This window comes from Archocentrus centrarchus, chromosome 9 (genome assembly GCF_007364275.1).
Source record: "Archocentrus centrarchus isolate MPI-CPG fArcCen1 chromosome 9, fArcCen1, whole genome shotgun sequence".
NCBI classification, from domain to species: domain Eukaryota; kingdom Metazoa; phylum Chordata; class Actinopteri; order Cichliformes; family Cichlidae; genus Archocentrus; species Archocentrus centrarchus.
Window position 1 is genome coordinate 10,580,422 of NC_044354.1, and position 16,703 is coordinate 10,597,124.

Consider the following 16,703-nt stretch of genomic DNA (forward strand, 5'->3'; position numbering starts at 1 on the left):
GCTTACTTCTCAAATAAATCACTCATTTCACAACTCCTTAATGGATGTAATAACTGTTCTGAGTAATGAACCCCTCCTGATTTTGTCTTTGAAGTTACTTATTTCATAGCTTGAAATAAAAACAAAATAAATGGAAAAAATAAAACTCATAGCACATATTCTACTATTAGCTACAAAATTCACACATAACAGACAAGTGTTCTCTGCAGCGAGCAATAGAACTTGGAAATTTAAGCTAGTATTCAACATAATACCAGTATCCTTCATGGATTTGTAAATCAATAACCTGCCAACTCACCTCTAGTTGTTGAGCCTTAGGGTTTTTAGGGTCACAGAGTGAAGTGTTAATCCTGTGGTTGTGTTTGACACAGCGCTGGGTTGTGTTCTGGGGCATTGGAAACATCTGGCGCACCAACGTCAGTCGTCCGATTGACTTCATGACTAACTCCTGTAAGTCATAGTCTGAGATCTCCTGAAAAAGGGTAAAGGTGGAACAGAGGATGGGAGGAAACGATAAAGAAATAATGGGGGTACAGGAAAGGAAAGAAGGGATAAAATACCAGTAAGAATATCAGACATATCATGCAGGCATTATAGCCAGCATAATAATATATACAATAATACAAAGAGCAGTAATTGCACACAGAAAATAAAAACAAATAAAAAAAAACTTGGTTGAATATTACCCCACAAAAGCCTTAAATTTAATTCTTAAACATAAAAGGCCTTATTTTATATATGTTACTCATTATCACCACACTGAGTGATGAAAAGCTGTCTACATCGTACGCGAAAATAGTTATTAGATATGAAAGCTACATGTCAGCCTATGGAAAGAGGGAGAGATAAGGGTCAAAAAATGTGTGTGTGGGTCTGACTGTGCGCATATGTTTGTTATGTGCACACATGTGCATTTGCACGTACTCTGTATGTCCTTGCAAAACCTTGAGGGAAGAATCACTGCTAATTTTAGCCCTAGGACACACACTCTCCTTCCCCACTCTCCATCCATGGATCTCCATCCATCCTCCATGCAGAGGGTCATGTGGTGACGAGATGAGAACTGACGTTTATCGTCCCTGGCGGAGGTAATGCTACCATCAACTGAAACAGCTTTTACTTCCTTTGTATGCGTATGCAGTGATTGTGGGTGCTTGTGTGTGATTGTGTGTCTTTTGTGCCCATGCCAGTTTGTGCATAAATCAGTATGTTTTTTATGAGATTGTTTTTAAGCCTTGCAATCATGAAAAACCCTTTTGATTCTCTTGCACTTGCACCTGGGCCCACTTGATAGGATGGGAAGGATTCTGCCTGCAGATTACACACATGCACAAACAATCCATCACACACACTTTACATTAGTGAAGGGTAATATTATAGATAACACACCTCATTGACTAATAGCAATGGATTTTAATTGAGTGTAATTAACGTCCATTAAGACCTGTGAGTCCTCATGGGATATGATCAATGGTGATTAGAGGTTGTTTTATATGGACTTTATTGGTATACCCAGTGTCATCTGTACTAATAAGGATGATATATTGTCTTTTGTGATGGCCCCTAGGCCTCTGGATCCACTTCCAGACACAAAAATGTGCATTTCCTTCTGCTTGTAATTTGATTTCCAAATTTGTGCTTCTATATTTTTTCCTCTGCTATCATATTTTACTTGAACCAGCTGAGAATTCGAGTTCTACAGTTGATTTCAACTATTTATAAAAAGTTAAAAACAGAAGAATGGAATATTCATACCTTGAAAAATTATTCAAACAGCTTAACATGTTTAACCTTGCATTAACACTCTGTGCTCTGAAATATCTACTTTCTAAACAGTCCAAGTAAGGAATCTGTTTGCTGGCTTAGGGGCTAAAACGTGGCAAAAATCCCAAACAGTTGCAGACATAAAAACCCTGAAGGGGACTGAATTACAAAGAAAAAAAAAAAAGATCCAGGGCAGAGAATGCTGAAAATTGCTAAAAAGGCAGATTTGTGGGCCAAAAGAGAATTAAGATTCACAGCAGGCCGTCAAGGGCATGCAAAGAAAGATCGGCCGACAAAAATTATCCAGAGTGCTCCACTCAAAGGATCAAACTCAAACAAATATAGATGCTCCATCACACAACAAAAACAGACACAAACACACACTTAACTGGGAGGTTTGAGGTTTGCCCTCTAAACAGGGATTTGTCCCTCTTCCTTTGTCATGTTCTGTTTGGCTCTTTGTCTGGATCTCCCTGGGGATAAACTAAACTGACATCACCCAGTGTGACTTTCAGTGCTCTGAAAGTTGTTAGCCTTTTAACAGCTAAGACGAAATTAATATGACACATAGATGCACATACAGTACACTGGCGTGAAGAAACACACTGAGTCACACATGCTCTCACCTACAACACTAGAGTCTTAGGAAGGAGACGATACTGCTACAGAGTTGATACTAACCTCATATAATCACATCGCTCTTTTTCATGAGTTTCACTTTACCCAGACCTTCCTTCAGGCCACTTACTATTAACCTTTTATGGACTTCTTCAATCAAAACATTATAAGACCATACTAAATACCTCTGCTACACTGAGTTACAGTGGTGTGAAAAAGTGTTTGCCCCCTGCCTCATTTCCTGTTTTTTTGCATGTTTGTCACACTTAAGTGTTTCGGAACATCAAACCAATTTAAACAATAGTCAAGGACAACACAAGTAAACACAAAATGCAAGTTGTAAATGAAGGTGTTTATTAGTAAAGGTGAAAAAAAATCCAAACCATCATGGCCCTGTGTGAAAAAGTGATTGCCCCCTAAACCTAATAACTGGTTGGGTCACCCTTAGCAGCAACAACTGCAACCAAGCGTCTGCGATAACTTGTAATGAGGCTTTTACAGCGTTCTGGAGGAATTTTGGCCCACTCATCTTTGCAGAATTGCCCTAATTCAGTTACATTAGAGGGTTTTCGAGCATGAACGGCCTTTTTCAGGTCATACCACAACATCTCATTAGGATTCAGGTCAGGACTTTGGCTAGGCCACTCCAAAGTCTTCATTTTGTTTTTCTTCAGCCATTCAGTGGTGGACTTGCTGGTGTGTTTAGGATCATTGTCCTGCTGCAGAACCCAAGTACGTTTAAGCTTGAGTACACGAACAGATGGTCTGACATTCTCCCTCAGGATCTCTTGGTAGACAGCAGAATTCATAGTTCCATTTATCACAGCCAGTCTTCCAGGTCCTGACGCAGCAAAACAGCCCCAGACCATCCCACTACCACCCCCATATTTTACTGTTGGTATAATGTTCTTTTTCTGAAATGCAGTGTTCCTTTTACGCCAGATGTAATGGGACACACACCTTCCAAAGAGTTCCACTTTGTCTCATCGGTCCACAGAATGTTGTCCCAAAAGTCTTGGGGATCATCAAGATGCGTTTTGGAAAAATTGAGACGAGCTTTAATGTTCTTTTTGCTCAGCAGTGGTTTTCTTCTTGGAACTCTGCCATGCAGGCCATTTTTGCTCAGTCTTTTTCTGATGGTGGAGGCATGAACGCTGACCTTAACTGAGGCAAGTGAGGCCTGCAGTTCTTTGGACGTTGTTGTGGGGTCTTTTGTGACCTCTTGGATGAGTCGTCGCTGCGCCCTTGGGGTAATTTTGGGCGGCCGGCCACTCCTGGGAAGGTTCACCACTGCTCCATGTCTTCGCCATTTGTGGATAATGGCTCTCACTGTGGTTCGCTGGATTCCCAAAGCTTTGGAAATGGCTTTATAACCCTTTCCAGACTGATAGATCTCAATTACTTTCTTTCTCAATTGCTCCTGAATTTCTTTGGATCTCGGCATGATGTGTAGCTTTCAAGGATCTTCTGGTGGACCTTACTGTGTCAGGCAGCTCCTATTTAAGTGATGTCTTGATTGGGAACAGGTGTGGCAATAATCAGGCCTAGGTGTGGCTAGGGAAATTGAACTGTGGTGAAAAACCACAGTTATGGTATGTTTTAACAAGGGGGGCAATCACTTTTTCACACAGGGCCATGATGGTTTGGATTTTTTTCACCTTTACTAATAAACACCTTCATTTACAAAAAAATTTTGTGTTTACTTGTGTTGTCCTTGACTATTGTTTAAATTGGTTTGATGTTCCGAAACACTTAAGTGTGACAAACGTGCAAAAAAACAGGAAATGAGGCAGGGGGCAAACACTTTTTCACACCACTGTAAAACAAGGGTAAGGTTCGAGTTGGATTTATAACAATGAAACTGCGACCCTCAAACATCCATGAATTAATTACTGCTCATTATCTAATTGCCACGTCAAAAAAATTAATTCTTTAATTCACTCTTTCACACGCACCGTCATTTTTGTCTAGTTTCAAATTACCTACTCAGTCAGTTAGCCCTAACCAAAATTTGAACAAAGGTAAGATTATTTTTTTGCTCATTTCAATCAGTTCTCCTAAAGATGAACATTTACTGTAATTACAAAATCATTTGGTCCTTGTGCCAGTTGAGTAGGTTCCAATTCTATGCACCAAGTCCAGCTAACTTAAAACTAGAAACACTGGGTAAGTCATAACTCCCAGAATGCCTTAAACCTAATTTCTGGAGTCCATCATGAGCTGTTTACTCTGTAAGCCAAATCCTTATCTATATGTATCATTTGAAGACACATGCTTTATCCCAGTTCTTGTTGACCATTTTACCCTTATCCAGATAGTTTCTCCCCCTTTTGGTGTTTTCCCTTCCTCTTTCATTTATCTTGGATTAGATGAGAAAGCTACTTTTATTTATTCTTTGGCGATTTCTATTTGTCCTCCACTGCTCAACCACCAAGCTCTCATGTTCACTCCTTCTCTATGTGAACACCAAATCTGCCCATTGTGCTTTAATTTACCTTTCCACCACCTTTATTAAATTCCTACAACTGGCCATACATTTCTCATCTGGCTTTGACTCTTCTCACCTTCTCAGTTCAGAAAAGAATTTTAAAAAGAGCGTGCAAGGATGAGCGACACAAGATGCAGGAAGCTGTACCGTGTGTAGCCGTACCCATACTTGTGGTCATACTGTAAGTGACAAATAGCAGGTCAGCACATCCACATAATGTGATGCCCTCTTTTCCTAAGCAATGCTCAGATCAAAGTGTATCCCAAAATTCATCACAGTCTACTGTATTACAGCAGTCTTCCTGCTGGTAATAGCACACCAGTAGGCTGGGGTTAGAACAAAATTACTCAAAAGACATGAAGTTTATGATGCATTTTATTCACTGTGAGTATTAGGCATAATAGAAGTGATAAGACTAATATCCCATATCTGATACTGTCTAGATAAATATTAAATCTTTATGAAATACACTGCATCTATAAAGAAGTCATCAAAAAGCAACTACTGAAAATGGTATTCTTTGATATAGCTGACTAATAATTTTATTATTTAAACTTTTGTGATTAGTGTTCAAAAAAGTGTCATTTTTGCACAGGGTCATTGAAGAAAATGTACTTAACATCCTTAAATCCTTAAATACTATTAGATGTATTTGGTTGATACCATGAAAGTATCAAGATGATGGAGAAAATGTATGGCAAAGTGAAATGCAATGCAAATACCTAACACACAAAGACTATACAGACAAATTAGGAAACAAGAGCAAAGACAAAATTATGATATATTCTAATTGAGATCCCTAAACCATGCAGGCAAATGTGGATAAGAGAGGAGCCATGTTTTCCTTCAACAAGACAGAAAATATCCAACCGTTTCAGTGTAGCCACTTATTAACAACAAGAGTATGAGATAGCTGCAGTCATAGTGGGCAATTTCAAGCTGTGCACACAGTTTGCACAAATGCTGACTCATTCTCTCTCTGCAAGTCCTTCTGTAGCAGCAAATAAAATTGTCCTTTAACTTAGCTTAGATTGCAACCTTAAGTTAGAGTCACTTTGTTGTATCCTTAATTTGTTGTAGAACAATAAATGAAACCACACAGTTGGTTTTAATTGGGTTCAATTATCCGAACGTCTGTAGAATGTTCTTAAACTGTACAAGACCCTAAACTCCAGCAATGATATGTATAAAAAAGAAAATCCACATAGTTCCACTTACATGCCTTTCACAGTTCATGTTAAGCGCCAAAATGACAGAAAATTCTAATCTCACACCATCTCATTACAATGCATTTTTCCTCTGAGAGATGGAAAAGACAGACGAATGTAGAGAAGGAGGAAAAAGGGAAAATGGAGTGGACAACCACAGAAAAGATCAAGAATGATAGCTTGACAGAAACGAAAGCCCATGAAGAGACTGCGAATGAGTGAGGTCAACAGAGGAGTTATCCTCCAAACTTAAGAGGCAGACAGAGAGAAAGAGAAGTCATGAACATCCCTTATCATTTCTTCTCCTTATACCCCTCATCCTCTCCTCCTGAGAGGAGCAAAGGAGATGGGTAAAGGAAGGATGATCAATTATGAACTGTGAACTCCCCCTCAGTGGGGCTGTCTGACTGTTGGCTGTAGATAAAGCAGAGTTATGACAACCATACAGTACCCTCTCATCCATAATAATCTACAGGGATGGAGAGGACTTTCACACATAGTAATATTCATTCTCCACAGAAGAAGTACAAGAGGACATTCCATATGACAAAATATTTTAAACACCCTTTGAATGATTTCATGTGGCCAATGGAATATTGTGTCTGCACCACAAAAATCTGTGAGTATATTTCTGTTTTGATTTTTAAATGTTATGCCAGGAGAATTGCTAAGCATTGGTTTGAGCCCAAAAAAAAAGGGGAAGAAAAAGATAAAGGAAGAAAAGAAAGCTCATTATTCATGACAGCCTTAACTTGCTTAGAAATTTGTAATATTACTTTATCAATTCACTTCTTTTTTTTATATATAAATATCCCCTTTCAAAGTACATCAGCAATTAGTCATGAGTACCTGTCCACCGCGTTTGTTCCCCTCAGAGTAAAGACTTAACTTACAAAAAAGAAAGAAAGAAAAAAAAAACTATTCACTACTTGAGTTTTCCTCATGAATCTACAGTTTGTAACAAACCAAAGGCAGTACAAAACAAAGAGCTTATGATTATGAAATTTGTAATGAAGGACTCTATATTAGTTGCAGTGCTTCAAACATATTTATTATCTAATCATTATGCAATGATTCATTCATTCCAATCTGTTCTCTGGAAACTAAGTTTTCTCTACTATATACAGTAGTGTCTGATCATGAGTTATTTAGGGTCTAGTCATCAGTAATTAGCGATTCATTAATTCTTGGGTCATTCAAAAAAAAAAATATATATATATATATATTGTCTTCGCTTTTCACATCCTCTCTTGCTCTTCTCTCAGCCCTTGGTATTTCTCAAGCTTCTCATATTCCTTCTTCTTGATGTTGCCATCACTTAGTATTGCAACATCTATCGCTACAGCCTTTTTCCTCTGTTTGTCCGCCACACCATTTTGACCTCGGGACTTCCAGGTCTAAATCGGCATAGATGTTTCTGTATACTATGCTAGCCACTTGGTTATGGCATTCCATGCGTGTCCTGCCTGCTAGCATCTTGCACCCTACTGTTATGTGCTGGAATGTCTCAGGGGCATCTCTGCACAGCCTCTATCTGAGGTCTTGCCTTGTGTGGTAGACCCCAGCCTCTATTGTGATCAGTTGTTGCCATCTTCCTGATGTACTCATGGATTTTTGTTGTTTCATCTAGGATAGTGGTTCTGACACTCACTAGTACTCGGTCTCCTTCCTTCCTTCCTCCATGGATGACAAGGAGCTTTCTTGTCTTGATTCCAGCGGCCAGCATAGCAGGGTATCTGATGACCAGCAGGGCGTAGGTGTTGATTGCCCAGATCTTGTTTTTTTCATTCAGCTGACTCCTCAGGACTTGCTTTACTCTCTGCAGGTGTCATTGCTGTAGATCCTAGTGGTGTGGATCAGTGAATCGATATCTTTCGTTCACTACTGGCATACAGCTTGAAGTCATCCATGGTGGCTAATGTATTCTCCATTGTGTAGTTGGTATCTGTGGGGAGTCTTATTAAAGATCTGGCTGTGGTGTTTCAGACCTATGTCACCTGATCCAGCCCGATCCAGCTTGATCAAAAAGGTAAGTTTTAAGCTTAATCATAAAAATATAGAGGGTGTCTATCTTCTGAATCCAAACTGGGAGCAGGTTCCACAAAAGAGGGGTTCTGAAAGCTGAAGGCTCTGCCTCCCATTCTACTTTTACTGTAAATACCCTAGGAACCACAAGTAAGCCAGCAGTCTGGGAGTGAAGTGCTCTATTGGGATGATATGGTACTTTGAGGTATTTAAGATAAGGTGGGGTCTGATTATTCAAGGCCTTATATGTGGCGCTCTGCATTATGGCTGAACATCCCCACTTTGATCTCATCTGTCCACAGGAAATTGTTCCAGAACTCTTGTGGTTTGTTCAGATGCAAAGCTGCCATGTTCTTATATAGACATGTTCAGCCTCTGCTGTAATCAGGATAACAAAATAGAACAGCTGTGCCATGCACCAGTCTTTATTTTGTGTTTTTCCCATACTGACTGTTTATTGCATATAAACAAAGACTGCATAAATGTGACAAAACAAAGTATACATATACATCATGAAAGGAAAAGGCATGTTTTGGTAAAGTCTCTAGTACTATATGTACAATATGAAATGTATTTCATTTGCAGGTAGGTGACATAAACATGATCATTCTGCCTCTTTTTGGGAATATATATATATATATATATATATATATATATATATATATATATATATTAGGGGTGGGACTTAAACGCGTTAATTTCGATTAATTAATTACAGGGAAAATAACGAATGAAAAATTTGAACGCATTTTAATCGTACTTTGCACCATGGAACGTTTCTCAGTGCACGAGTTCCAGGCATACCGATTATATCGATGCACGATGTCAAAACTTCAGGGGCCGCATCCTTCGAAGGACCCGGACCACGGTCCTTTGCAGCCCACGAAGACCGCAAAGGCCGGAAGTGAGCGGCTAGCCTTCATATCAGCGTCGCCTGCCCTCACCTCTGCGTAGCCCATGTCGCCAGCAATCGTGAGTGCGAAACACAGCTGTGTAAAAGCAGCTGGTTAAACGGACAATGAACTTTTTCTCCTTTTTGTGGTAATTTTAAATCTTTAATTCAAAATAAGCTGTTAAAACAAGCATAACACATTTCAACATCAAGGAATACAGCTGATTAATTTCCAACTATATTAAGTGCGATATTAATGTTATTTTCTACTACTATGTAGTAGACTGGTGGGAAAATAAACAAAATCTTGAAGTTTAAGTTTATGTATATTGATTCATTCGTCAACCAAGCTTAAATTAATATTTATCATGTTAAATATTTAAATGTGATTAAAATGCAATTAATTTTGATTAATTAATTACAAAGCTCCTAATTAATTAGATTAATTTTTTTAATCGAGTCCCACCCCTAATTATATATATATATATATATATATATATATATTTTTTTTTTTTTTTTTTTTTTTTTTTGAAGGGTTATCTAAGGTACTGAGGAAGATCGTGACAATGGTATTGCAGCCTCTCATCAAAATTTCCAAAAATAAGCCTGACACTCTAAAAGTGAACATCATAAAAAAAAAAAAAAGACTAGCTCGTCCTGCAGCATTAATGGATGTCATGCATACAAATGCATGAACAGAAATACTTTCTTCGCATAACTAAGCAAATAATAGGACTGCAGAGCCTGTGTTACAGTTATAGGCTATGACTTGAAAATGGAACAGCAATAAACAGAGAGATAAACTACAGTACACTAAAGCATCTAAGTATATTTTCTTGTTTTGTCCCACATTACTTTCCTTTTTGTTGTTCCCACAGTGAATGCTGCCTTTTGCTGTTCTCCAATGCATCTGCTTGTGCATATGGTTGTGTATGTGTGCGTGTGCATGTGTGTTTGTTAGTGTGTGGCAGAATGGGCACCCTGTTGTGCCCTGCCAGTTCACTGTAATGCCCAAGGCTACCAAGACACACTGCATTAGCTTACGGTGCACATACACCTTCAACATGCAAAAATGTAGCTGATTCTGTTGTTTTTCTAAAAGGCACTTCTCGTGAAGCAAGATCAAAGATGGGCTCCTATTCAAAATTAATAGGAAATTACAGCCAGCATTAAAGTTTCATTATGTTTCGCTTATGACCAGTACTCACTCTGATCAGCGATCATGAACATGGATGAGAGAAATACACATGGCGATAACTGTACACTCCGAGGAGCAAGAAATTGACTTTGTGAACTGTTTGGGCTTGTCTACAATTGTTAATCCAAAAAGACATTGAACTAGAACTAATTGTCAACTTTTAAAGGTCATATACAAATGGCGTGTGTGTGTTTTTGTAAAAACTGATGTGAAAAAAAAGGAGCTGAGTTTTTGCTCAAATATTCAAGAGAGGGGAGACAACAAAGGGGTTCTGGATCTATAGTCAGAAATATTCACAGAATAAATAAAAGAGGAAGGTCAACACAAAGCATACAAAGTACATGATCCATAAATCACTGTCATGGCACTCACCTCATTAATCAGGATCCAGTGACAATCGAAGGCCACCAGGTTTGTCTCCACCACCTACAAAACAACAAAACACACCATCACATTTTAAATATGTGAGCTTCAGCTGTATGACAACAGTAGTCTCCCATTTTATGTTTTTACAGTAAAAGAAATGACTACAAAGATTTATACAAATGCTACTCTTTGAATGTGAATCATGGCTTCTTAAGTGTAAATATGATGGGAAACAACTTTGTAGAAAAAGATACAAGACTGAAGCGCAGTCTGAAGCTTGACGGAATTTTTTTCTCAAAGGTGCTCAAGTATCAGTCAAAAATCTTTTCAAACACATGCAAATGTAGTAAAGCTTGTTTGTGTGTGACAAGACACGAATACAGACTTGCATCTTAACATCAAATACTTTATTAATTTACACAATTTAGACAAACCCCTGGGGGGGTGGGAGGTGGGGGGTTCATTTGCCTTCCCTTCTGTGGCGATCTGTGTTTTCGCTTAACACAAGACAATAGCAGGGACAAACAAAATGCCTCAAAACTGTGTGTTTTTCAGCCCAGAGAAGAGAAAACAGTCTCCATGAAGTGCAACCTAAATATTTAAACGTGTCAACAGCTAATCCCTGCAGTGAGGGCACTTTGGAATCGGGCTGTCTACAGTAGAGAACAGAGAGAGAACAGAACTGCACTTAAGGCAAAACATTTGAAACTTCAGACATTCCTACAGTACATCTGCACATAGAGTACATTTATATTAAAAGAGTGATCTCTTTTCCTATAAATAGCATTAGCTGTTTTGTTGTTGTTGCTGGTTTTTGTTTTTTTTTTTGTCTGTAATCACATTTATTAATGACATATGATTGACATTTTTGCGTTGTTCTCTATCCAGAACTGTTTTGATTAAAACAACAGACTTATCATCATCAATCTTTAAAGTAGCACATTAATCTGTATGCCCTTTGTCTGTAACACAGTAATGTACATGTAATGCACTATTTCTACCAAATTCAGTAATCACATTACGCTTACTATTCAAACAATTAGTTCACTTGTAATACATAAATCCTCATGATTTGGATTAGTTTCATGAAAAATCATCAGAAGAAGAAAATAGCTACAGCTTTTGAGGGAATACTAAAGGGTCTGCAGTTATCAGCATTTATATATTATATTACATTATTTACATACCATATTTATATACCATTTAACCTTTGCTAGAATCTATAAGAAGCTTTATAATGTGTTTCTCATTTAGCCATTCACACACTGGCAAAGAGCTGGAGCTGCCAAGGTGTTTACCTGCCTTCAGGAGCAACATGGGGTTTAGTATCTTGCCTAGGGACTCTTTGGCACATGAAGGGGATCAGGCCTCCAACCTCATGACTAGTGGACAACCTACTCTAAAACCTGAGCCATGGCCAGCCCCATGCATCTCAGGTGATGTTGTGGTGTACTGCAAAAATAAACATTTACTGAACAGACTCAACACAAATCAGAGGGTTGAGAATTGTTCCCTTGATTTGGACTTTCATCTGTCAAAAACACTTGCCTTTGCTTTTTACTTCTTTTGTCTCTCATTTTCTTCCTCCTAGAACTACCCTCTAATTTTTGTTCTCTTATCGTTGCTCTTCCCTCACCTCTCATCCCATCATCGGGCTTTAATTACTCATTTCTCACTCTGTGACTGCTCCTACTCCTTTTCTTCCCTCGCTCTCAGCCCCTTCTCCCTTCAATCCTGGAGCAAAAATAGAGTGCCACTCATATATCATTAGCTATAATTGTCTAGGTGACTATGGCACAGTGTGCCATAAAACACTTTTTAAACAAAAGGCAACAGCTGGAGAAGGTGGTGGTGCGTGGATAATAATGGTTTAATCTCCCACCGAATCGCCATAAAACTTATAACACAGACTGCTGCTGTAAAACACTACAGAAAACACGGTTGCAACACAGACAAAGTGTGAGGCAGGAAGCAGAGTGATGGAGCTGTAAGGCAATATTTTTCTTAATTTTGCGTTTTTTTTCCTCCCCTCTACTTTCATTTATTCCACCTATACACGGGATCTGAAAAGTAAGTAATGTGAATCACCACAATAAAAGTGGTTATTAGTCTTTTTGTCCTGTCATGATGTTTCTGTTTTTATCCATCAGAGCTGTAGAGATATGAAAGCGTGGGCAGGGAATGAAGGAAAAATGAGAGAGTGAAGAAAAAACAAAACAAAACAACAGAAAAACAACACAGGTTTGTCAAACTCTACTTTTCTGCCCATTTCTCTTTTTGGCTCATTGTCCTTTTCTATGTCTATCTCCCTTGATGGTAATTAAAACTATTGACATGGGATTTTGTGCAAAATTTTAGCTTTTTAAATATGAAAACCTTTAACCTGATATTTTATGCAAGAGCATGCAAAATTGTATGCAGATCTGAGGTGCTCGGTCTGCAGCAATGCTAAGGTAGGTACTATGTGTAAAGGAAAACACCAAAGGTTTCACAGCAGAATATTACATTGTAATAAGATGACAATGACCTTCACATCACCTGTCAATGTTTACAATTTTGTGGTTGATTGGCGTATATGGCGATGTTTGATTGTGTGCAGCTACTGCTGATTCTATAGTAAGTGCTTCCACTTTTCCTATTATGACATCCCTCTAGCAGCCGTATGGGCAGATGTTTTAAGCTAATTAGTGAAAGGGAAGATTCATAGAACTAGTGATGACTCCTCGGGGGTTGGAATTGTTCAATACACTCTCTCACACACAAAAACACACATAAAAACACTCATACACAAATATAAGAACAAAACAACAACAGCTACAACAATTACTGCTGCTGAATCCCAAAGCTGTATTGTCTGTGTGCATGTCCTTGTGTATTTGTCCAGATGCACACACTTACAAAATATTACAGCCTTGGTACCATCATTGGAGGTGGGGGGGGGTGGGGTCACCTGAGCATCAGTCCTTTAGTGCTACCAGAGAAATCCTTCTGACCTCTCTGACCAGCTCACAAAAAGCTTCATTTCTCTACAGTTCTTCTTCTCTGAAGTCAGAAGATCACACTAAAACCAGCTCTGTGGTCTGAGACAAATCCAATCACCCAGTGTCAATATAAGTAAGCCTTTCCTCAAAGTCTGAAAGCACACAGAGAGAACTAAGACTGATCTGTAACATCATGCCACAGCGAACACCAGTCCTGTGCGTGTTTATCAAGCAGCTGTGGGACAGCCAAACACCATTTTGAACCTGCAAACGACCTCTGTTCACCTGTCACTCCTGAAGGAGTACAACAAAGAGAAATTGTTGATTTTGGGAAATGGTTTACCTTGATGCTGCTCTTACTGAGGCCTGACCTGACAACAGAGGGTGTATTTGGTAATATTTCACTCACACACTGCATGCTCACATGGATGCATAACAAATATGAACATATACAACATGATTTATACAACTGTTCAAGCAAACACAAGGACATAAAATGTCTTTTCCTGTATATTCACTTGCTGCATAGTCACGTCTTTTTGCTGTTTATTTACTGTTCAGTGGGGCTCTGTCTCTATACGAGACTGTGTTTCTGTGTCTGAGAGGTTAAGAATGTAAAAGCAGTGGTATGATGCCTGAAGTGAGAGAGTGGGCGTTGCTATTGAATAAAGTGCTCTAAATTAAAAATTAGTTGTGTCATTTAATTTCATGCACTATTTGCGATCAAATCAAGCAAACAGCCTACAGCTAACCCTTCAAACTAGGCATATTCAAGCTTCACATCTAAACATGCAAGCACAAGCTGTGAAAATATAAACACACAACGTCACACAAAGGAAAAAAACACGTATAAACACAAGCACACGCAGTGATCCATTTCGACTTCTTCTTCTTTCACAGTCCAGCCTCTGTTGCATTACTTGTCTAGAAAGCAGTATTTTCACTAGCTGCGCTATATGATTATGCACCTACTGAACACATACACCCCACACATGCCCCTACTTCATCCAGCTCTGGTTTTTGATCACTATAATTAATTTGCGTTTCTGTGCGTCCACATGTGTGCGTAGGTTCCTGCCTGAGTGTCGAGGTGGGGGTGTGCGATTACTGTTATCATTTACAACCCTTCATTCCAACTCAAACCATAAGATGGAAGACAGCAACACTCGAAGAGCAGAGAAACTTTATGAAAGGATGAACAGATGAGAGAGAAAGACAGATGAAGAGGAAGCGCAGGTTTAAAAATGGATGGAGGGACACAAAGCATTGTTGTTGTACTACATCTTTAGTGGAGTATGTATTTTGTATTGATGATGTTTCCAGCTTTTGTTATCATCTATTTATCTGCTCAGCCACTGTGCTGCTGAAAAATTAAGCGACCCAGTGATTTGAGAATGCTTGGTTAATCAAATGAAGTTATATTTATGACAGGGTTGATTTCTTTTTTTACTTAAACTAATATGATGGAAATCAGAGTCAGGACTCAAAAAGCAGAATCAGAATTAAAATCTATTAAACCTAAATTATACACAATAAAAATAATCCTGCTCTGTTGCATTCATATGAATGGTTTCCAATTCCTTCATTACCAGAGATGGGAGTCTCTCTAGTTCCTACTTTTGGTTCTGATTAGCATGGTTGTCCTGCTGTCAGACTTTGCCTGTGCCAAAGCTCTTAATGACTTAATACAACTGTGAGCTAGGGAAACTTTCTATAGTCATCACTCATTCATTTACTCTCTCTTTACTAATCAGGGACTCTTCCAGTTTGCATCACTCAGTTACAAAACATATGAAATCTGCTGCCATAAAAAACACAAAGAGGGTTTTTACTAAACCATTACTCCCATTTACTCACCTCATCACTCAGCCTCCCTGTTCAAGAAATAAGCATTTAGTACGCACTAACCGTGGCGCTTTCTCCCCGTACAGTAACTGCTGTATGTCAGTGCCTCACCCACACAGCTCCCCCAGTGCAACTCATGCATGATGCATGTTTGAGATGGTGTGTCTTGATGTCAAGCACGTCTGTGCGCACTGTGTTAAAACACAGGATGGCAAGCAAAGGGTGGTGCATTATGACTTTGACTTTGTGACTCTGTGGATTAACTTTTTGGCAGAGCTCAGAGTGAGGAAACAGACTTCAGCAAATTACACACGCGCATACTTTTAATGTTAACACTCTTGAGTTTCTTTTCCTTCATTACCATATTGTGTGAATAAACAAATATCAAAGGGTGTCCCACGCCACATTCACCCACATACATACCCACACACCCCATCTTGACAATAGATCCGTTGACACCTTCTTTGTCATGCTGAGACATAAACTCACCCAACATGCATGTACCTCCGCATCTGGGATATGACAGTCATAAATGAAGCAGTAAATTGCTATGTTAGTTTGTGCCTTTGGGAAATAATACTGTGTTTCTAGATTTACTATATGTCTGTGTACGTGGACTACAGTCACACGAGATACATATTTTGCTACAGACTAACACACTGTGCAGCCATAAACAATAACTAACGTCTTTTAGGGACTTCTGTGTGTCTGAAAACCTGTAGTTATAAAAGTGACAAAATAACTCTTTAAAAAAACACTCTCATAGAAGAAAATAATAATTTAGGTCACTTAAGTAAGTGATCGATCCAATAAAAACAGTGGGACCTCATAGGTATAATATAAGTAGATGGGTGGCAAAATAAAAGAGAAAGACTGAAACTATTATACAGATGTGGTAGCACTTTTGTGCTGCGGTGAGCATTTTGCTAGTATTGTTTGGGCCAACTTGACCCCTTAGAGGGAAGGGTCACTGCAAATCAATACAAAGCTGTTCTGATCACTTTTATCCTATGATGAAACATTTCCATCCTGACAGCGATAGTGGTCACGAGGGGTCACTGAAAGGTTTGAGGATTATGAAAACTATATAAATTTATACTGTAGCCCGAGAGGTTTAAAGTAATAGCACCCAATTGATTTGGATATTGCTAAAAAAAAAATGTACTTATAAATTTCCAATGGCCACAATTAAGATGTACTCTAAATTTTCAAATACAAAATGAAGAAAAAAAACAGAACAAAATATTTTTGATATTTCTGAGGTAGACAAAGCATCTTATACATTACTGTGGGTTTTGCTATATGTGCAGTATATGCT

At 38.6% G+C, this 16,703-nt stretch overlaps 1 protein-coding gene across 1 annotated transcript in view; it reads right to left on the reverse strand.

Moving 5' to 3' along the window:
- The window catches only part of grid2 (glutamate receptor, ionotropic, delta 2), a 540,691-nt gene that overhangs the window by 170,250 nt on the left and 353,738 nt on the right, over positions 1 to 16,703 (reverse strand). The window contains exons 5-6 of the mRNA XM_030736912.1: positions 10,566 to 10,619; positions 299 to 472 (exon numbers count right to left, since the gene is read on the reverse strand). Coding sequence (XP_030592772.1) covers positions 299 to 472; positions 10,566 to 10,619 — 228 coding nt within the window. The remainder of the gene's footprint in view (positions 1 to 298; positions 473 to 10,565; positions 10,620 to 16,703) is intronic.